The following is a 22,927-nucleotide window of genomic DNA, read 5'->3' as shown; positions in this document are numbered from 1 at the left end:
GTGATTCCTTCGAGTGTGTTCTTCATTTCAGTTATTGTATTCTTTAGTTCTACCTGGTTGTTTTTTATGATTTCTGTATCCTTCTTTATATCCTCCTTAAGTTCCTGAAACATTCTTATCATCAGTGTTCTAAACTCTGTCTCTGAAAGGTTGGATACCTCTTTTTCATTTAGTTGCATTTCTTGAGGTTTCTTCTGATCTACATGTTTCTTTGTTTCTTCATTCTGGCTGTCGCTCTGATTGCTTCGATGTATTAGATCACTGCTGTAGGGGGCGCGGGTGCGGGGACTTCAATGTCGGTACTGAATCCCAGGTGTCAGGAGTGCAGGACGGTGGACTGAGACGATCAGGGTTAACCCACAAACACTGAAAGTCACGGTCGCCAACCAGACCTTCTCTCTGACTTGGCTGCTTCCGGATCTGCCTAATGTACTTTTTCTTTTTTTCTTATTCACATCTCAGCAAAGAAGTATTATTTCTTTGTGAATCAGAAAATGACTATCTCAGGACTAGGACAAAGTTTTATTTCTGAAATAAATTGTATATTAAAAATTAATCTTTTAAAGACGTCTTTAATTTCCTATCGGAATGGTTTGTACATGTATGATTCAAAAATAATTGGACTATAACATATTCTGCTTTGTATTTGGCCAAATTTAATTTTAACATTAAATATGACTTTAAGTCATTTGAATAATAATGGAATGCTTAATAATTTGAGTGACCTCTGTGTGGAATTTGTATTAGGCAATTAATTTTTATGACAGTTACTTAACATAAATATTTTGAGAATTATAAAACTAACAAGCATAGGCGTATAGTTTTTTTTCTTTTCTTTTTTTTTTTTTTCTTTAGCTGAGCCATCCTGCCACCTGTTGGCAGCTCAGCTTGGGCTGAGCAAGGAACAGCTGTTGCTCAGAGCTCAAACTCTTGAGCGAGCTCTTAACCAACTGAGCCACTCGGCCGGCCCTTAGGGGGATAGTTTTTAATTTAATTATGTGCTTGAGACTAAATCTACATAAGTAATGCACTGGAACCTTTCTGTTACACTTGGTACTAATGCTAACCCTAGCCTTTAGCTCAGATAGACCCTTCCTCCTTTGAGGCTCCATCTGCTTGTTTCAAACGTGACTCCTACCTGTGATGTGACATGTGACATGATCTAGTTGATGCTGTTTCTCTGTGTGCCATCAGTAGTCTAACCTCACAAGTCTGTAGCACCCGAACTTCACTGACCTTTATGTCCTCTGCAGGTTAGCCACCTAGATCTCACCTGACCCTGGTTACCACCAGCACGTTTTTACCAGTAAGACCTTCCAGTGTAATATGCAGCTGTCTGAACCTAACCTCCCCCTCTTCCATGCCCCTGCCCTGCTGTGCCTCTCTTTCATAGGACTGAGACCCCAGGCTCTTGGCCTTTCTTTCTCTCACAGCCTCTCCTGGCTTTGGGTCTGAGCCTGTCCCTTCCAGCCTGCTTAATCTATCACAGCTGTGCTTTTTCTTGCCAACATCCTTGGTTGCTTTTTTTTTCTCTTTCTAGCTGCCCCATACATACCCCAAGATGTCATGGGTAACCCATCCCTTCCTTGGGCTCCTGTACTCAGCCTGGGAAGCTCCCTTGGGCATAGATGACGTGAACAGATGGCCTGATGCTGACACGAGTGTGTTGTGTGAAAACTGCTCATCAGTCTGAAGTAACTCCCTTTATTTCCCTCACATATCACCTCAGTTTTACACTCCAGTTTTCCAGGAGATAGAGCCTTTTCTAGGACCTCCTGTAACATCTCCCTGTCCCTCGTTTTTTAGAAATTGCTTTCTCGTGAACCTGGTTTTGCCTCCTTCTGTCTGAGTGACAGAGACATTGAGACAATTACCTCTTCTCTTCTTGAGCATTTATTTTCTATACCACACATCTTAATGTCCTTTTCTCTTTTTTTCTGTGCTAAGTCTTTGTTTGTCATGTAAGTCTTACCTCTGCAAAGAAGTGTAAGCTCTGTGAAGACGATGTTGGGGAGGGTGAGGGTGGGGAGGGGTGTTAGTTACGTCTGGCTTCATGAGCAAGTTCTGAAACAGGTGGTGGTGACGGTTGCACAACTTTATGAATGTAATTAACGCCACTGAATCGTATACCTGAAAATGGTTACAGTGGCAGATTTTTTTGTTGTATCTACTTTAATCATAATTTTAAAATTATTAGTATAATGTACCTTTGAATCACACACTTTAATGGGGAAATTATGTTACACAAATTATATCTCAAAGCTGCTATCAAAGGATACATGCTCTCATGTCAAGTTCAGAAACAGGCAAAGTGGACAGATAATAGTGAGGAGGTGGTCACCTCCACAGGTGAGCCAGGAACCATGCAGAGGGTGTATAGGAGACATCTGGGGGTTGGCAGCATACCCTTTCTGGGACTGCAGTGGTGACACGAGTATTCACTTCATGAGAATTTATGGAGCTGTGTATCTTGTACTTCTCTGTTGTTACACTTAACAATAAAAGATTTCAAAGTCAAAGAAAAAAGACGATCTGAGGAAAGAAAGGCAGTGCTGCTTGGAAATGTGGGGGGAGGGGCATTTTATGGTTATGATGATGGATGGGGACATGCTGTGGGCATTGGGGGGCAGCCACCCAGGATGGAACATTCAGTAATGTGTTGAGGACTTGCACAGTGACCGGTGTCACCCAGAATGCCAGTAGCACCTTTTACCAAACACTGCAGTAGAACATGTTAATAGTATGGTTTGTCACTGAGATGTCATCTGAAAACTCTGCAGTCCTTTCTCTGGGACTGTTCAGTGCAATCAGGGAAGAGTTCTAGCCTGGCTGCTGCTGTCTTGGTAGCTGGAAGGGGCCGGGTGAGGACCTCATTGTTCCAGAAGCCACTTCTCACTTCACCCTGCAGTTTCATTTCACCCCTTGGACCCTTGAGCGACGTCTGGGGGTGAGGGCCCAGCTACTTCTCAGGGCCCAGTTGCTTCTCAGGTCCCAGTCTGCCTTCCTGTTGCCAAGCTGCATCGCCCCTGGTGACTCCAGGTCCTGAGCTTCCCTGGTGATTTTCAGGGAAGGTCATGCTGCTCTTCATGTGTCCTCTGGAGCCCTGAAGGCTCACCTTCCCTGCCCTGCTGAAAGCAGCTCCCGTCTGCTTCCTGTGTCGCCTGTCATTTGTATGTGGTTTTATACAGTTCCAGTTTCATCTGAGATGGAGTTTGAGTTTGCCTTTCTCCTTCTCCTTGTTTTTGGGGGTTCAGTTCCAGAAAAGACATTGTAGGTAAAAGGTCTTTACTCTGCCATCCTGAAACCAAGCCTGCCTCTCTTTCAGGTGCTTTCTTATTCCAAATACAGAGAGAATTCTTCCCAGGGACAGTTTTCAAACTGCATCCTCATTGCTTTGTGGAAGTGTAAAATAAGGGATTTCTACAGGGTATGGCACTGGTACATTCCATGGGGGAGTAACCACAGACATAGCTCTTAACGTTGCCTGGTCTCAGTTTTCTTCTCGTTTAAGGTGAATGGGTTTAAGGAATGAAATGCTACCTGAGGCCACTTCTGATTCTAAAATTCCATCATTCTCTAACTTAAATCCAAATCACTGCAGATTCAAAATCCTTAAAATCTTTAGTACAGCTCTGTGTTCATTAGGCACCTTATAACCAATGGGCTGGATGTTTGTTTGTTTTTTTGTGTGCATTATGTTAAATCATGTCTTACATATGCTCTCTGCAAAACAGTGGTATTTTCCTTTACTGTGAGGATTGAGGAGAAAGTAGGCATTCATCAAAGAAATAAATTTGGTTTGTTATTTCTAAACCAGGTTCTGATGGTAAACCTGAAATAAAAGAGACAAAGCAGAACAGTTAGCCTTGTTTACTGCTTTTATGCAAAATGTTCCTATCCTGAGCTCTCCCTAGTTCTAAGGTAGCAGTAGGAACATGAGTTTAATTTTGAAGATTAATAAAATACATTTATCTCTTGTCCTAAATTGTTTCTGTGTTATACCTTTATTAGACATGGAAGCTTATCAGCTGTTATAACATATAAAATAGTTGATGATCACACAGGCCACATCAGTGCCAATGGAAGTAAGCAGTATCACCAGTCATCCGTAGTTATGGGCAACTGGGATTCATAATCCAGAATGTCACTTAATACTTTATTATCATCAAATCACTGGGCTACTGCAGTGGTCACAAAGATTAATCCATTTTCCCCAGGAGGCCACGTGCACACACACACACACACACACTACTGCTCTCGTGGCTAGTGTCTGAATTTCCCAGTAGGTAGCATTCATGAATTGGGGCTTTCTGGAAGAAGAAAAACAAAGTGGTTATAATAGTAACTAATGTTTACTGTTTATATAATTGTGTTAGTAAATCCTCGCGACAACCCTCTGAATAGGTACTATTATTATCCCCATTTTATAGGTGAGGAAACAGAGGCATAAATGTAAATAACTTTCACGTTTATAGAATGAATAGGTTACTAAACTAAAATCACACTCCTAACCTGAAGGAGATAATGATGATGTGTGCTTGAATATGCACAGGAGAGGCTGTTAGTGAGTGATGGGCACCCAGTGTGTACCAGTCGCCACGCCAAGCCTGAGTACAAAGATGGTGCTGTCCAGCATGTACGGTTTTACGAGCAACCTAAGTGACACTGCAGTATGGAGAGTGCAGCTGGAGACATGGTGGTGCTCAGCCAGCTCATTGACAGCCCCACCTGCACGGGGGCATGGTGGCAGGTACAGCGATGGGGTCTAGATGTGTGACGTGCGGGGACCATGTTCCTGTCAGGCAGGGCATGGTGGAGGACACATGGGAGAGGTAGAAAATGGCCAAAAGTGAATGAGCTGCGTCAGGATGGTCATGCAGTGGAAGGGCCAGTGATGGCTTTTAAGGAGGAAAATAATATGGTTAGATATGTGTGTTATGTAGGTCAAAGTGAATGGCTGGGTAGGCAGTGCACTTAAGCTTAAGTAACTTTCCCATGTCTCAGTGCAAGTTTAAACCCAGAGCTGTTGGATTCCGAAGCTGGTAGGTTTGTCGTCAAACTGAGTGGGAACTAAGACTACCTGTCTTTGAAGTCATCAAGTAAATAGATGGGAGATTCTAGAAACAAGTGAGAAGAGCATTAAATTATTCCCTACTCTTTTATTTCTTCAGATATTGTTTTTCTTAGGTTTTTTTTAAATAGCGGTCTTTAGATATCCTGCTGTATGGTTATTTATTTTAGAAAATAAATTCATTTTTTAAGGGAAAGTAAAGGATGAATAGAATTCTTTTTTACTCTCTTTTTAGTTGAAGCTTAATTGTTCAAATACAAGATCAAAAATTGGGTGCTGCACTTGCAAGCCTAAGCCTACATTTCTAAGCCTTAGGCACTAAGCCTAAGTATAAGATTATGGCTAAGGTAACAATAATGTTTAAAATAGAATGAATGCAGTGGTCTTTAACCAAACAGGTTAAGTGGTTCTCGTAAAACTGTCTTAGATTGAAGGACTCTTAAATTTAAATTTTCTAATATAAATATGATAGTAAGTAATGAAGGAAATTGTACAAATGCTAATTTTCAATAATGCAGATGACCTAACCAAAGGGAAAAAGTAGCTGGAAGATGCTACAGATCTGTAATTTTATAAAATTAACCATCACAGATCATTTGTCTCGTCTCTAATTTTATATAATTTATTTCTTTTATAGGCCCATGCAGGTGAAATGGCAGCTGATGGTAGCTAGTTGTTTTAGAAGAAGTGGTAAATACTTTCATTTCATTCATTTTTAATATATTTTGCTTCTTTCTATCTTTTAGGTAATTGTGCATAAAATATGTTCCAATTGCATATTTGTTTATTATGTATTGATAATTATACATACATATTTGAAGCATTATATGAAAAACATAATAATTACTACAGACGGAAAAAGTTATGTTTAAAAAGTGAATCTTAGGGCCAGCCGAGGGGCGCATTGGTTAAGAGCTGGCTTGGGATGCCAGAGAGCCCGGGTTTGGATCCCACATATGAGGGCCAGTGACACTGCCCTCTACAGCTAAGATGTTGAACAACAGCTTAACCTGGAGCTGGGCTGCCATGAGTCACCGGCAATGGCGTAGCCTGCAGCCCCTGCTGCAGTGGGTTGCCATGGGCTACCGTGTGTAGCCAGCAGCCAGCATGAGTGGCCAGCAGCCCCCATGAGCGACCGTCCAGAAGCCGGTGACTGATCTGCCTCACCCAGGAAGAGCGCAGTGATGGTGCCAACTTGGGCCAGTGAAGAGGCGTCCTCCACAACTAGACTGAGGAACAAAAGGACAGCAACTTGTGTGCTCCCCTTCACCAATTCCCCAGCGTTGTTCCCCTCCCCCAATTCCCCAATAAAAATCTTTAAAAAAAAAAAGATTATCCCTCTCAATGATTTCAGGATGACCCTGAGTATGTGACACCATTCTGAGGGGGCTCACAGAGGTCAAGAAAGACCCTACGACACTGGGCAAGAACACAGTTAACACTTTGCCTAAGGCAATCTTTGTTTTTAAAGATTTTTATTGGGGAATTGGGGGAGGGGAACAGCGCTGGGGAATTGGGGAAGGGGAGCAGACAAGTTGCTGTCCTTTTGTTCCTCAGTCTAGCTGTGGAGGACGCCTCTTCACTGGCCCATGTTGGTATTATCATTGTGCTCTTCCTGGGTGAGGCAGTCACTCGCTGGCCATTGGACGGCGGCTCACGGCAGCTCACGAAAGCTGCCGGCCAGCCCCACTGCAGCCTATGCCATTGCTGGCGAATCCCGGCAACCCAGCTCCAGGTCGAGCTGTTGTTCACCATCTTAGCTGTAGAGTGCACAGCATCACTGGCCCTAATGTGGGATCCGAACCATCTCTTGACCAACTCTTGACCAACGCGCCATGTAGGCCGGCCCGAGAGGGTTGATCTTTAATGTGACTGTATGTCCTATCGGATAATGTACAACGTAGCTGTACCGCATACATTATTTCTCTTAGCTGAGTTCTGAACTGCCTGTTCATTTAACGTCAGTCATATGTAAAGTGAACATGTATGAGATATACTGAATAATTTAAACACATAAACCTTTTTGAGTTATTGAAGGGTGGGTTAGAAGAGAAGCTAACATCTATCGAGAACCTGCTGTGAGCTGGATGCTTCCTATCTCCATTTCCTAATTCTCACAGTGACTCTAGGTTAGCATAGCCATGCCTAGTGAGGCCCCGACAGATTCATAACTTGTTCACTGAGATTTTAGCCAAGATCATTGACCCCAAATTCTTTTTTCTTATTCTTCGCTGCTGCATGAAGCTAAAGTATTTTTTACAAAACAAAATGTTTTCTATAAACATTTTAATATTTCAAAATGAAAACTACACAAAAGTTATTTTTCATCTCTTCCAGACAAATGAATGACATTGAAGTTGTTATTGACTATTACTTAAATTATTTTAAAATTGTCAGTTCATCTGAAATAATCTGTAATTTTTAGGAAATGGAATGGATCTTAATTTTTTGCCACTAATGTATTTAAGAAGTGAAACTAAATCTTAAGCATCACCCATTTCCTTCCGCTCTAACCTTTTCAAATTTATTTTATCTCTACATTTGCTTCCAGAAGTTAATTAAGAATTGTTGTACATGCTTGTGGCAAACATGAAAGTCTTCCTGCTAAACCAATTAAATGGTGCCAGTATATTGGATTAAATTAACATTTTGCTGAATCCTATTAATTTCTATAATCTGCTGGTATGTCTTTTTCTCTCTTTTATTTATAGGTAACTACCAAAAAGCATTAGATACTTATAAAGACATTCACAGAAAATTTCCAGAAAATGTCGAATGTAAGTAAGATTACACTTTGTGACTTTAAAAATATAGGTTCTCCCATTTTATGTCCTAATATATAATAATTACATTTGCTACAGTGATTGTGTACATAGATGACAGTCTATAATTTGTGGTAAGTGTGTTTGAATGAGTTTATATCATCAGAGAATTTGACTATACAAGTCAAATTTTTATAGAATTTAACTGTTGATGTATTTAAACATACTACTGAATTCTCTTCTGTATTCAGTAGTAAACAGTCTGTATTCCCCATCTTGTACAGTGGATTTGGTGCAGCTTAAAGTAGTAATGTGAAGTGTTACAGCAATGACGACGAACCAAGATCAAGAAAAACACAACATACGGTCCGCCCACCGCGTGGCCCGCTAGCGCCTCTCGCCATGGCCGCCCCGGGCCGCGCAACCCACAAAGGGCTACCGTGTGGTGCTGCTCAGCAGCGTGGCCGTGGGCAAGATGGCGCTGGCCACGCAGTTCGCCTGCGGCAGCTTCCCCAAGAAGTGCAAGCCGTCGGTGGAGGATCTGTTCAGCAAGGTGATCGAGGTAAACGCAGCACCCGTACTGCTGAAGATCGTAGACATGGTGGACGCCGAGCACCTGGTCACCCTCAAGGACCTGTACATCAAGAACAGCGACGGCTTCGTGGTGCTGTACAGCATGTGCAGAGAGGCCTCGTTCGAGGCCGTGCGGCTGCTGCGGGAGCACATGGGCAGGCTGTGGGGCCCCGAGGCCATGCCGCTGGTGCTGGTGGGCATCAAGGCCGACCTGGGACACCGAACGCCAGGTGCCAATGGCGCGGGACCGCGCGCTGGCCCGCCAATGGCGGTGCCCGTTCCTGGATGTCACGGCCAAGAGCAAACTGCTGGTGGACCAGGTGTTCATGTAGGTGGTGCGTGAGATGGAGGCCCTGGCCTCGCCCGAGGAAGAGGTCTGGGTGGTGCCCACGAATGCCCAGGATACATGGTCGGCGGAAAGGTTCATTGGCTAATATGCAACGGTTCGTTTTTAATGTTAATCGCTCTTCGTGATTTCCGAAGCTCAGTATTCCTAATCTGCCTTTTAAAAGGAAGTTAGTTACCCAGCCGTAAAGAAGTGGTTACTTCTACATATTAACTCAAGCCAGTGCTTCCAACTGTCTGCACAGCTTCTGAAATCTTTGGTGAAAACTTTGCAACTCTGTTTTCCTCGGACAGTGCTATAAGAAGAAACCAAAAAATCGAACATTTTCCCCTTGTGTGGAGACAATACTACCCTTTGCTTCAAGTGGAATTTGTTACAGGGTTTCTAAAAACAACTAACACCTTCAAATGTCATCAGACATATGAAATTGATTGAGGGACATGAACTAAAGAGTTTAAGCTTTCCGGTCAATGATGTTTTCATGTGTTTCCCTCCCATCCACAGCTTGGAATTGGGGCAGTAATATTTTCCTCTCTGCATATTTCTAAATATAGTTATGACATACATAGCATCACTTTGAAAGGGGTATTGTATACAAAGGAGGGCAAAGCAACTGTGTCCTCACACGCAGAAAGCTCAGCTCTGCCTTCAGTTTTCTAACTGACATATAGTCGATTTCTCCCTCTGTAAATTGAGTGAAAATAAAATGACTTTAGAAGTTAAAAGAAAAAAAGAAAAACACAACATAGCCATATTCATATGTCACGTATTCCCACTAAATGGGATATTTGGCCCTGAATAGCGCTGCGGCTAAAGAAAAGAGAAAATACAAGCTGCTGTGTACCTTTACCATTTACGAGGACATAGAATTAGTGCCTTGGGAAGAAGAAACATTTTTCCAGCTTTGGAGTCATTAATGTTGAGACACTGAGGTGGTGGGGAAGATCATTGGAAGATGTAGCAGCTGCTTGCTGAACATGAACAGCATTCCTACAGCAAATAAAACAACGTGTGAAGAGACTGCGTTGTTTGTCCTTTGTGACAGTGAACCCAAAGCAGCACCTCGCAGCACCGCAAAATAGGCTCCTTGGGGGGCCTGTCAATCTCTTAAAGCACAGATGTCTAGCCTTACCTACAGTGGTTCTCATTAGGTTCACAGTGGAGCCAGATATCTAATTTTTCCTATTTCTTCTTTGAAAGCTTTTTATTTGATTCTTAATGTCAGTCACATTAGGGAACTGGTGCTTTAGAGAGATTAAATGAGAGAAAGCAGTGACATCTTTTTGTGAAAATGGAGCAACCCAAAAGTCAGCTAGGCAAAAGTCTGTCCGCACCACCATCATTGGGACTGGGCCACTCTGGGCTGTGGGAGGCTGGCCTATGTGTTACAGATGTGTTAGCAACGTTCTTTGTTTTGAAGAACAGAAAGGTCCCCAGGCATTGCCAGATGTCCCCTGGGCAGAATTGTTGCCTGTTGAGAACCGCTGCTGTAGCCGGAGGCACTGTCTCCAAGCAAGGCTAAATTTCTTTGTTTCTAGAGAGTTTAAGATTCACTCTAAAAGTGAAATGAATGATTATTATGCCACAGGGACTGTCCAAGATGACTTTGGCCTGGATAATTTTCAAAACAAATGTCGTCAGTAGTCCACCTTCACTATAGTCTGAGGAAAAACATTGGCACCCATGCAGTGGCTTGTTTTGAGCAGGATAGTTTTCTGGTGAACCCAACAGGATATTTTAGACTTAAAAATATTTATTTATCAAAAATTGACCTGCTCTGTGAAGTTACAGGTGACATACTACATTTCAGCGGATATCTAGCAAAACACAATGATTTTTATTTTACATTAAATACTCCTGACACTCTTTCTAAAAATGGGTAGGTAAGAGGAATCATTGTGTATTTTTTGTAGAAATTATAATTCTGTTCTTATTGTGAATTATTGTATACGTAGGCAATTTATATGCTAATGTGTGACATTTTAAGTTATTTTAGTACTGTTACTTTGCAGTACCTTAACGGTCATGAATAGGTCATTTATTTACAAATTCCTATGGAGTGACTACTGTGTTGTTACACAGCACTGTTTTAGCACTTTGGATACAGCAGAAAACAAAACAGATGAAAATCCTTGTTCAACCCCAACACACAAATACTGAATATGTCAGAGAAAAAGCAGACACGGAGATAAAGAATATGGGGAGGGCCCCGATTACAGGTGGTGCAGTCTCTTCTGTGGGCTGGGCAATGGACGAATCCCTTGAAACCCTACAGGGATGAGTACAAGCAGTAGTTGTTTTCAGGAGAGAAACAAACACTATCAGTGATCAGTGAGGATTGTCCTTACCTGTGTCCCAGAAGACAGAAATTGTTGATTTGTTATAGTTTGAACACTGTGCACAAATACTTTTCTAAATATAGTCTTCACACTTTAGGTCTGCGTTTTTTGGTTCGTCTCTGCACAGATATTGGATTAAAAGAAGTTCAAGAGTATGCAACAAAACTCAAGAGACTGGAAAAAATGAAAGAAATAAGGGAACAGGTATCTCATATGGGTCAAAAGCACTGTCTGTTAATTTTTAAAACGTCAGCCTTCTAGAGCTCAGCTGAGAGATGTCAGGGCTTTAGTCAGTAAAATGAAGTGGAAAGCTCTTCCTGATCTGGCATAAAAGGAAAAAGAATAACTAAAATCCTAGTTTTAGGATAAAATTCTGTCAAAAGTGAGTTACCAATAGGAGAAAATACAATAGATTCAGTATAGCCTTTAGTGTATAGTACTAATAGACAAATAATTGTAATTTTCCACAATACAAAATAGTTTATTAAGTTGTTTTATGTCTTAATTTTTAGACTTAATGAGTAGGTTAACTTATAGACTTAACTTGAATTGGAGAGTCCTGTGGCCCATGGAAACTAAAAGGCAATTACTTGTATACAACATAGTACTTTTTTATTCTATAGTAGAGCATGGCTCTGAGGATAATATTAATATACATGGAAGCATTTTAAGTATATTTCTGTGTTCCATGCAGTATGTAGAATTACAGTGTTCTTATTTTTATTTTTTTAAAAGAATAATTTCTCTGAAGTTTGAGCCTAGAATATTTAAAAGTTTAGCATTATGTTTGAGTGTCTGCCTGTCGCAGGAAATATATTCTTTTAGCTTAGACTATTTCAAGAATTTAATTATCTTGGGTAATTAAATCTAAATTCCATATTTGCTTTCAAAATGTGGTTATTTTGTTTTTGATTTGAAGATGTGATCTAATTGTTTTATTGTCTTTTTTAAAGTATCATGACATAGATTTTTACCTTAAAAATCCTTAAATTATCAAGTTGGTATTGAAATGCTATAACGTATATAGTTAAAACCTGCTGTGAAGACCAATTTAATACCATATACCAATTGCTAATTAAATTATGTGACCCATGTGAAAGCTTTGTAAAATGTAAACAGGTATAAATGGAAGTTCAAATTATCATATTTGTCATCATAATCACTATTAAATTTGTTTCATTAAGAAGAATCAAAAGGTAGTATGTCAGAGGGTGCCAAAAAAATATATACACATTTTAAGAAAGGGAAACTATTAAAATAGTAATACTCAATATATACCAATAACAAAAGAGGAATACAAGTCACATTTGACTTCTGCAATTACAAGAGGTGCTCGAAGTGGTAATCAGTGTTCAGACACTTCTGATTACGGCAAATCGTTGCTTGAGCAATAACCAAAGTGTTCACTTGTATACATTTTTTTGCCACCCCCGGAATATATATAGTATGTGTGTGTGTGTGTGTGTGTGTGTGTGTGTGTGTGTATGTATATATATACACACATATACATATATATATATATATANATATATATACACACATATACATATATATATATATATATATATATATATATATATATATATATATACATATATTATCTATATAGGAAACATCCTTTAGAACTCAAGATTAGTTGTTACGCAAATGTGAAGTTACCTAGTATGGAATCGTGGATTCTTGTGGAAAGAGTTAAATTCTTAAGGCTTCATAAATTTAAGCATCAGTACTCTAAGTAAATTACACTCAACAGTGAACACAAAACTAATAGAAATTGTGGATTGTACTTAATACACTTATTGTATCTTATAACCAACTGTAAACAGAAAAATTGGTATGTGCATCATCACCTCTGCTTTAGTAGATGCCCAGTGTTGACCCTTTGGAACAATCCCTGGGGATTTCCTCGTAGCTGGTTCACAGGGATCTGAACTCAAGCTTTCCCAGGGACTCCTGGGAAATGAACTTGAAGGACAAAGGCCAAAATATTCCCCCTTTTTAGAGATTCAGAATGACTCTCACACAGTTTTCTTGTAGTTTAGCACTTAATTTTCCCATTTACAGAGTGGTTTCTTAGTTGGGCCATTATCAATACCATCCTCTCTCTCTGGTCATTGCAAGACCTCGCCTTTACATTTGCTTCCTTTCCCCCTTTTCACCTTCCTTTATTGCTTTCATTCTATGATGTTAAACTCTTTTTTTCATCTGACTGACTACTGTGGACTAATATTCATATGGACTACTGAATTTATTATTGTAAATGAATCTATGAATGACATTGAAACTGCTTTTCCTTTCTAATTATTACTCAGCCACGTGGTTCTTCTTCCATCAAAATATTTATATATTCATTGAATATCGTCAACTTTTTCCTATTTCTCTCATGGACCTGACCTCTAATCCTTATATTGTACTTACACAAATGATTACCCAATGGCTTAAGAACTGACACGTCCTGATTATAAACTGTTTATCTTACCTATTCACCCAAATTAGTAATGTCTCCTGTGCGTGAGCAGTGCCTCTGGGTGGTATGTTACCATTGGTCACATTGTAATCTGTGTAAACCCGATGTCATTTATGTACCTTCTTTCATTATAGCTTCTTCTTAATGTGTTTGCTTCCAACATTGTTATTCTTTAATCTTTAGAGTTAGAGTCACAGTCCTCATCCACAAAGCACTGTCTTTTCAATTTCCTTGAAATGAATTTTCCTATTATTCTTCAGTCCTCCTTATTACATCTTACGTCAGTGAAACGTTTTCCTGATGTTTTATCTCTTATATTTTACTTATAAATACAGAGTGGAGGAGGAAAGTTATTGGAGAAGAAAGGCCAGAGGAAGAAGAAAAGAGGGTAAAGAGAAAGAATTCTCATAATCTGAGAGCCAAGTTCTCAGTAATTGTCTCGTCTGTGTCCGTTTGTGTCCTTAGAGCGTGAGCCCATGGGGCAGGGCACTCTCTCCTGGCTTGTGGGGTGCAGAAAACACTGCTAGTTATGAAACAAGGTATAATAAAGAAACCTCTAAATTAAGATGCTCTCCTTTACTAAATTTGAACTTAAAACTTCTTGTTACTTTTTCTGTTTCTTAAGAATCTGTCCCAATACAAAGACTTAACATTTTTCCTATGTATAGAATTTCTTCGTAAATCATTGGTAATGCCTGCATAATCCTTGCTGTACCGATATATCTTGATTTAAACATTTCTTCTTTGTTAGACAATCAAGTGTCTTTTCTGTAGTTGGTAACTTTATGCATCAAATTTTGGGGTGTCTCTTGCCGAAGCACGGCTGTCCTCTGATTATTTGTGGGGGAGCTGACTGAGATGTGTGGCTGACTGAGACATCTTGTGAACCAGTCGTGTGACTGAAACCAGGGGTGTCGCAGGTAATTGCAGCAAGCCTTTACCTGGAGCTGCTAAGCAGACACAGGGTTGACTCCCCATCGTTACCCTTTTTTTCCCTCTGGAAGGTGCTGACAGTGGCAGCACTTGGATGGCAGTAAGGGACAAAAGAGCCTGATTACCTACTGAATGACGTCCCAGTCTTCATGTTTCTGGCTAGTTTTCCTTTTAATCCCACTTTAGTGCCCCTGCTTAACTAGACATGACTGACAATGGCTGACATTACGGCTCGCGTTAAGTGCAGGCCCTGTTCTGAGCACTTCAAGTGTGTACACACGTGATGTGGTGTGGTGGTGTTCATAATGGTTTTTACAGGTGAGAAAACTGAGCCCCATCATGGCGAAGAAACTGCAGGTAATACAGCTCCTGGGGCAGACCTGGATACAAGCGAAGGCCCCTGACACTCAGGACTAGTGGAGGCAGAGGGCGGTGCGAGCCATCATTTTCAGATGCACACAGTCCTTACTTGTTACCAGCAGGTTGGTAACTTGTACCATCACTTAGATTAAAATGCACCATCAGCTCACCATAATTTGAATAGAAGTTAGGGTCTCCGAACAGTGCTATCAGGTGTGGCCTGGGGGCCAGCAGAACTTCATAGTCTCCTGGGCGGTCTTAGAATTACAGGCACTTGGGCCCCACCCCGAACCCACCCAAGCCCTGCCCCAGAATTAAACTTCTGGGTGTAGAGTCCAAGAACCTGTGTATGAGTTTTTAAATGAGTTCTCTGGGTAATTTTTATATTCACTCAAGTCTGAGAAGTGCTAATGCACAGCTTATGGTTCCATAAGGTCACCTTGCAAATGATGAAATGCCAACTCAGGATGTGGACTCTGATTTTACAGGGGAAGTAGACATAAATCAGGCCATGGATTTAAGACAATGTTTAAAAATGGAAAAGGATTTATGTAGACCTAAGACAGAAAGATTGATTCAGGTTTATGCGGGTCGGGATCTGGTGTCTCTGTGAGCCCCTGACCCCTGTTTCAAGGTGTTGAAGCTACAAGTTTGTTCATATGGAATGATTTCTCAGGGAAACACATCCTTCCGGAGCTCTGATGGGACAGAAGACTCTTCTCCCCGTCGTGCTTGGGGACCACATTCCGAGTGAGAAAGAAGCCTGTGCGTGTGTGTGTGCTATGGCCACACGAAGCGACTCCAGGCGTGAGTCATTGTGGATGCCGGGAACCCCCAGCAGTGCTGCTTTTAAGGGATGTTTTGTGTTTCTGTCAAACTTGACCATATGTCTGAGAAGAGCAAAGTGAGAAGAGCAGGAATTGAAGACTGAGTATTGTAAATATGAAACGAGAAAAATATCAGCCAGGATTCCAAAGAGGATTAGAGAACAAAAGGAAACTGTAAGGAGGCAAAAAAAAAAAAAATGAATAAGGAAATAATTTACAAAATACAGGAAGTTTTAATTGCTAGTCTAAAAATGGAAAGATATTAATAATTTTTAAATCAAATTTCTAAATTTTTAAAATATTCAGATACATAAATTCTGTCCTATATTTTCTGTTCTCCCCCCAAAGAAATCAGCAGCCAACTTCAGGAAATGCTTTCTTTTGTCCAAATTTCACAAAATATGTGACATTCAAAACTAATATAAAATGTAGTTGGTATTTATCCTCAAACTTCCAGTTATTACCAAAAAAAAAGAAAATAAGTATACAATCTATTTGAGCAGAAACCCTTTTGGTTATGTTTCTTAAAAGGAAAAGATGCAGTAATAAGATCTCATAAAGGCATAGCTTTAAAACTGACTTACAGAAAAAACGCAAAATTTTACAAGTTCATGTATGTAATGAAAAATGCAAGAATGTTTTGTACATTGTATGCATTATCATATTTACAAAGTTTAACAAAAAGGCAGCAGAAAATATACATTGTTGGTATGAAATTCATGGTGATTTGGGCACTTCCTTTGTTCAAGGCCATGGACATCCTGCATTATGCACTGCCTGTACCAGCCGTTGCTCCTGCTCTCAGGAAGCATTACAACCGTCTTCCATGCGCTATGGAAGGAAGACGCTGACGTGTGAGTCGGCCCATGCTCACGGGGCTGGCAGCATGGGAGCCTGAGCTGAACACCAGCATCTCTGCCATGCAGCTCAGAGGCGTGTGGCCTGCGAGGGCTCAGGTCATGCGGAGGAGCTGGCATTTGCAGTTTGATACAGAGACCGCGGGAAGAGGTGTGCTTAGAGGTCTGCAGGCAGGAAGCTGCAGCCATGTTCCTGGACTCTCTCGAGTTGGAGTCACAAAGAAGCATCTTAAATTCTGTTTTCTCTTGAATTTGAAGTCAGGTCCAATCTTCTTAAGAATCCATAACTAGGGAACAAGTAACTGCTCCCAGTTCTCTGGGACAAAACTCTGGTTGACAGAATAAAAGCAAGTATGGTGGGCGGGATCCTGGACCTCTCTCCCAGCTTGACCACTGACCTGCTCTGTGACCCGGAAGGAACATTTATCCTTTGTGGACCTCGTTCTCATTAGCTGTAAAGTAAAGGTAATTTTCTAGATGAGTACCTCTCAAACCGTCTGTGGTGACATTAATTTTTGTCCTGATCTGTCATTGACATCACTAGGAAAATGATTATGTCAAAGTGAGAGCTTTGTCAACGCTCATCCTCAAGCTCTGTCTCACCCCATCTGGGGTGGGCAGGTGACCGTGCATGGGCTGGCGCGTTTGGGGCCCACACTGAGTGGCACTGCTCTAACTGATGGTTGAGGAAACATCAACATCTAAACGCTCTGATTTGGTTCCAATCCCAGCAGAGGCGTGTAGGGCATGTGTGGGCACCATGGATGCTGGTGTAAAGGGAAAAGTGTTTCTTGCACACAACGCTTGTTTATCTCATTTGTCTCATGATTTTATTTGTACCTGCTTTGCTCCTCTGTAGCTTCTCTCATTTTTTTCCCAAAATGGAATGCTATATATTTTTCAGAATAGGAATGCCATATTTTTCCATATTATTAAAAAAATAAATGTTCTTTTAAAAATTCAGGTAGATAATTTTCTTAAGTAATATATTAACTCAAATAAAAATATATAAAGAAAGAAGTGGAGTCACCCATCCTAACACTCTGAAGTTACTGTCAGCATTTTGGATGTATCTTCCCAGGCATTTTTCACAAATATCTACGTAAACTAATACGTATATTTTTCAATGGGACTTTTTTCCAAAATGAATTTTTATAAAAGCTTTCCATGTCATTAAGTAAGATCTCTGTCACTTTCTGTTCCGTGTTCCATGTTCCGTGTGTGGCTGCTCCCCTCACATTTTAGCCTTGATGTGATGAGAACCATTTTTGTCCATTATTACGTCAGTGCCACCTGTCTCGCCTGCCCTCAGGCCTTGCTGCACTCCTCTCCAAAGTGAGCGTGAATTCCCGTGAGCTCTGTGAAGTGTTAAGACTGAGAAGATGCACGAGCATCCCTCCTGTTTGACACCCACACCCACATGACGAGAACATCAGTGTGCCTGTAACAAACATTTAGCATGCCTGGAATGTGCTAGGTTTGAGGTGGGACCTGTATCAGGTTTGTCGTGTGAGGCAGGGTCCTCCAGGAGCCTGTGGTCCAGTGGCCGGAGAGCCACGGCAAGCCATCTGCCCTGCGTGCTCTGAGGACAGTGTCAGCCACCATGGCAGTGCACTGACTGTGGGGGGTGAAGTTTAAGCGTCAGGCCCCCGTTTGCATTGGCCCCTTTAAATATTTTTTATTGTTGTGCAGTTTTTATTTTCATAGTTTTATGTTCTGTCTCAGACTAAGCTTGGGCCCTGCAAAATCTGGGGTCCACTCCACTGCCATCATTCTCTTTCTTCCTGGCTGAAGGTCTGCACTGGCTCACCTCTTGGCCTTTTCCTCCTCTCCCAGCGCCCTCTCATCAGCCAGCCCTGCTTCTCCATTCGTGCAGCTCAAACCCGTCTGTGAAGTTGAGCTGCCTCCATGATTAACCGCCCTGTCATGTTCCCTTTGCTGACCTAGCAGCAGCCCTGTGTCATGGGCCCTGTGCTCGCCCCTCACCTGGCCTCCTTAGCCCTGGGGGCCCCACCTAGGCCTGCCTTACCTCCCACCACATGCCTGCAGAGCAGGCCCTCTTCCAGGCTGGCTGTGGGACACCAGGGTGCCCCACGGGCCAGCCCCACACCCCAGCACACCAGGCCCTCTAGGGTCTGCCTTTGCGTCTGCTGTGGAAGAAACTCGATCGTGCAGATGGTGTGAGGGGGGAAAGTGAATTGAGCCCTGACAGTTCATGATTGTTTGAACTTGGAGCCCTCTAAAGTAATGTTTTGATGAATGTTTTGGGTTTACTTTTGGCATGGCCATCTCTGTAAGCTCCCCATGGATCCTTGCTGCAGCTACTGTAGCTGTCAGTACACAAGGTCGATTTTGCTGGAACTCCCTGCCTTTCAGAGGCAAACAGTGTTCAATGGGAAGACGATGGGAAGCAACATTCTCTGCCCACAGGAGAGGCAAGGGACAAGGACACAAGTGTGAGGAGCGTCCCGCTGGGAGGAGATGTAGCAGCTCCTGGAGTGAGGCACCAGCACACTCATGTGCAGACAGGCAGGCATCTTTGATTCAGTCAGGTGCTTGAAGTAATGCTGGCTCGCATGGGGCCTGGGCTAGAGGCCCCCTAGCCAGCTGCGGGCCGTACCCAGAGTGGTTCCATCTTGTGCTGACGCGACTTGTCTCCAGGAAGGCACAGCGTCCTGGGTGAGCAAGAGGAAAAAGGGAAGTCCTTGAATCAACCAGGCTTTAGGTTTCTCTTAGTGCATTAGAAACATGAGAAGCCAAGCCAGGGCCTTGGGGGTCCTGATGTGGGTGTACTCGGAGTGGTGGGGGTGATTCCAGGCTGGAAGAAGCAAGGACTCAGAGGGATTGATTGGGGGAAATGGATGAGAGCCAAGATGGAATGTTCTGGATGAGAGCAAGGAACAGGTGGATCGGGCAAAGATCGCAGTGGTCATGAACGTGCACCTCCCACATTGCTGTATCCTAACTGGTTCCTTAAGCAGTTTGTGCTCGTGTTGGGTCAGAAAAATATCCAGCTCTATGGGCACTTGTGTTTAAGAGCGTCAGTATTTTGGCACTGTTTTCTTGATACACTGGTGATGATTAATCTGCAGAGGTGGAAACCAGGTTTTGAAATAAAATCTGATTATAGATGTTTAAGTTTTTGTTTTCTTAATTTTTAGATTTTTTCATTTATGAAGGCAAGGGGAGAGTTTCTTCTTCTCTCAAGGGAGGTTTCTTTTCTTTTTAATAGAAAAAACTTGAGCAGGCTTCCTATATTTGAAAGTCCTAAGTTTTAGGAGAGTGTTTCCTTTTACAGAAATGAGTCTTGAATTATTGAGGAGAAATTTTTCTTCTTCCTATCAGACCACAATGTCAGTAACCTCATCCAGGAACTGATAATTTATAAATATTTGGGGAGTTGTCAAGGTTGAGGGAATAAATAATTTGCCTTTTGAATTAAATATGAAATTATGTTTATATTATTGAAGATCTAAGTAAGATATCAACTTATGTTGAGAAGTTTTGATTCGTTTGTACAGTAAATATTTATCAAAAGTAATCTGTGTCTCTTCAGTAACTACGTTTTATCATTAACTACCATTTTATGTATGAGAATGTGGTAGTGTGACCGGAGGCAGTTTCAGTGTTAATACAAAAGTTCTAACACTTAGGCAAAACACAAAATAATAACAAAATGGAAACGGAAACCTATGAATGTCAGAGGTTGGAGATATTTCTCGTGTTTTAAGGGTGAGTTTGTATTGAAGAAAGTACACTTTGAACAGACTGGGCATTTTGTGAGGTTTTAACAGTGCCTTGATTATAGAAGTTGAATCAAAGCCAGTTCGCGTTTCCCCCGAAACAGCTCAGGTCCAGCCATCACAGAGTAGGACCGCCCTTTGTACACTCCCTGCCTCTCCTTACACTATTGTATTGGCCTGAACTTCACATCGAGAAATACTTGGTTTTTAGGATGTCCATATGCAGAGGTCACAATGTGCTCTGCAGTGTAAGTGCCGCTAGAATGAGGAGGACAGGACTTGAACCCGGCTTTGAATTAACAACTTGGTCTTCCTTCCTGTAGAACCAACCCTCAGGCGTCACTTGATCTGACCCAACTTTTAGGAAAGTAGGGACAGTAAGTCCTCAGCATCACACAGTAACATTCACTTAAAAATCAAGTTATATTCAACTTTGAAGGAATAGCAGGCATTCTTTTAAACCCCTTTTCTTCTTGTTCCAGCGCATAAAGTCTGGCAGAGACGGCAGTGGGGGTACCCGCAGCAAGAGAGAGGGGAGCGCCGGCCATGGTGAGTGCCTCCTGTCACCTTGGGACTCTGGTTAGCACATGGGCCTCTAGAAACAGTTTAAAACAGCCCAGAAATGTCCTCCATCTGCTTGTTTGTTTGTTTGTTTGTTTGTTTGTTTATACATAGTCAAACCTCACTTATTCTAATTAATTTTGTAGGTGGTCAGTCTGACATGTAAATTGAGTGTTTGTAATGTTGGTGGATTTTAGTTCTTCAATAACAATACCTGTTTCTGCTAATTGATTTACAAACATGTTCAGGTTGGATAAGTTATCATAGATGCCCATACTAATGAAGTCTTATGGTGTTATACTGTAGCATTCACAATTTCAGGAAGTACCATGAGAAGTAAGGTGGTCTCACAGCGCGTGGCGGTCCCAGCCTTTAGTCTCCTGTTAGTGCAGGTGCAGTGCCAGTCTGGGACCTGGGGGCATGGTGCCCGTGCCAGCCTTGATCACGACAGCCATGTCTTTGGGGCAGCCATATAAATGCTGTAGGATCTAGGAGGTTTCTATGGTCCTCTGCACCTCTAAATTCCTTGGCTCTGTGATGCTTGTGACATCATCACTTAATTAGGTCTGTTAAACCTTCCTTCCCTTTCCCCCCATCAACAAAACCTACCTTCTTCCTTCTTCTTTGGGGGTAGCAGAAGTTAAACTTAGTAGAAGTGTGGTAGTTTTAAAGAAACTGATTGAGAAAATAAATGCTAAGTGGGGACCTATAAACATAGCTCCATTCTTCCCCATCCATACTTAGCAGTGTCTTGCACATGTGACATGGGTCTGTGTCACCACGGCTGTGTTATACCATTTGTTTGTGTCCAGGAGTTCAGACAAAGGAAGACATGGCCCTTAGCCTAGGCCAGCATTTCTCTTATTCATTCCCTATCGTTCATTGGATTCATACTCCATGTCAGACACTGTACTAAGTGCCCAGGACACTGGGACAAGTAAGACGTGGCCCTTGTGCCATGTCGGGAAAGGAGAGCCTAGCTGGAAAGGCAGAGTTAGGCAGCTAGGAGCTGCAGCTGGGACTAGGGCTCTTCCAGAAGTCAGAGCTCTGCTTTGCCAACACGTGAGGCAGTGCCAGGCACCCATACCTCTAGTTCTGGTGACACAGCCTGGTTCTCCCGCTGAACCTCACAGTCCTGACCTGTTGACCCTCTGGTCACGGGAGGCATTGCCCAGAGCCTGACAGATTCATAGGAGCAGCACTGAACCTGCATCTCCAGAGTGCCCAGGAGGGGGCTGCCACCTCCTGTCTCGTCAGCCTCCTGGTCGCGATGGACATTGACGTCCCAGTACAGTCCCCAGCCCTCAGATGGCCCTTACTTCTGCCACCCTGCCCCAGCTGCTGTTCTAATGTGTTCGCTGACTGCCCGGGGATGGTGGTAGCTGCATTCTGGGTCTGGGTCTGAGACGTGAACCCGGCCCACAGCCTCTATCAAAGTCCCTGGGGCCAAGTGCGCTGTAGAATTCAGCGTTTTCTGGAGCTGAGAGAAATAATATGGTACATGAGCCATATGCATGTAATGCCCATGGGGAGCACCTCTTCATGGAATAAGTATTAATTCCGTGAAACATGAATAGTCACACTCCAGGTAAATAATGACTCAAAACAGCTTCAGGGCAAGTCAGGTTTTATGCCTAAGAAGTTTACACACTGCCGCCTGAACGCTGGGCTTTCAGATGTCTTTGGAGTTTGGAACGATAGCGGTGGGGTCGTGGGCCTGCATGGACTGGAAACAACCTTATGGGCCCAAGGAGCCCAACAGACAAGATGCCCACGTGGGTGACACAAACCACAGGTCAGCAGGCGCAGCCGCCGGGCTCCTGGTATGAGCTCCTGTAAACTGTCCCGTCCAGGGGTGACTGTCGTGTGCAGCCCCTAGGGAACTACTGATTATTGACTACAGTTCCGCACCAGACTCACCACCTCCCTGGATCCCACCCGTCCTCTAAGCACCATAAGTTCAGCTCACAAAACAACCACTTCCAGGAAGTGCTCACAGCCTGTGACACATCCCACTGTTAACCCCTAACCCTCAGCCTGAGTGACCCCGATAGCTGCACAGAAAGTTGGCTTCAGAAACACCAGGCC

At 42.4% G+C, this 22,927-nt stretch overlaps 1 protein-coding gene across 8 annotated transcripts in view; it reads left to right on the top strand.

Moving 5' to 3' along the window:
* Nucleotides 1–22,927, top strand: part of IFT88 (intraflagellar transport 88) — a 112,189-nt gene that overhangs the window by 74,489 nt on the left and 14,773 nt on the right. For all 8 annotated transcript variants that reach the window (XM_019652384.1, XM_019652387.1, XM_019652385.1 and 5 more), the window contains 4 exons: nucleotides 5,709–5,761; nucleotides 7,783–7,848; nucleotides 11,189–11,295; nucleotides 20,761–20,827. In XM_019652384.1, the coding sequence (XP_019507929.1) occupies nucleotides 5,709–5,761; nucleotides 7,783–7,848; nucleotides 11,189–11,295; nucleotides 20,761–20,827 (293 nt within the window). The remainder of the gene's footprint in view (nucleotides 1–5,708; nucleotides 5,762–7,782; nucleotides 7,849–11,188; nucleotides 11,296–20,760; nucleotides 20,828–22,927) is intronic.

Source organism: Hipposideros armiger, unplaced genomic scaffold (genome assembly GCF_001890085.2).
Source record: "Hipposideros armiger isolate ML-2016 unplaced genomic scaffold, ASM189008v1 scaffold_178, whole genome shotgun sequence".
NCBI classification, from domain to species: domain Eukaryota; kingdom Metazoa; phylum Chordata; class Mammalia; order Chiroptera; family Hipposideridae; genus Hipposideros; species Hipposideros armiger.
This window is presented reverse-complemented; position numbering and strand designations above follow the sequence as displayed.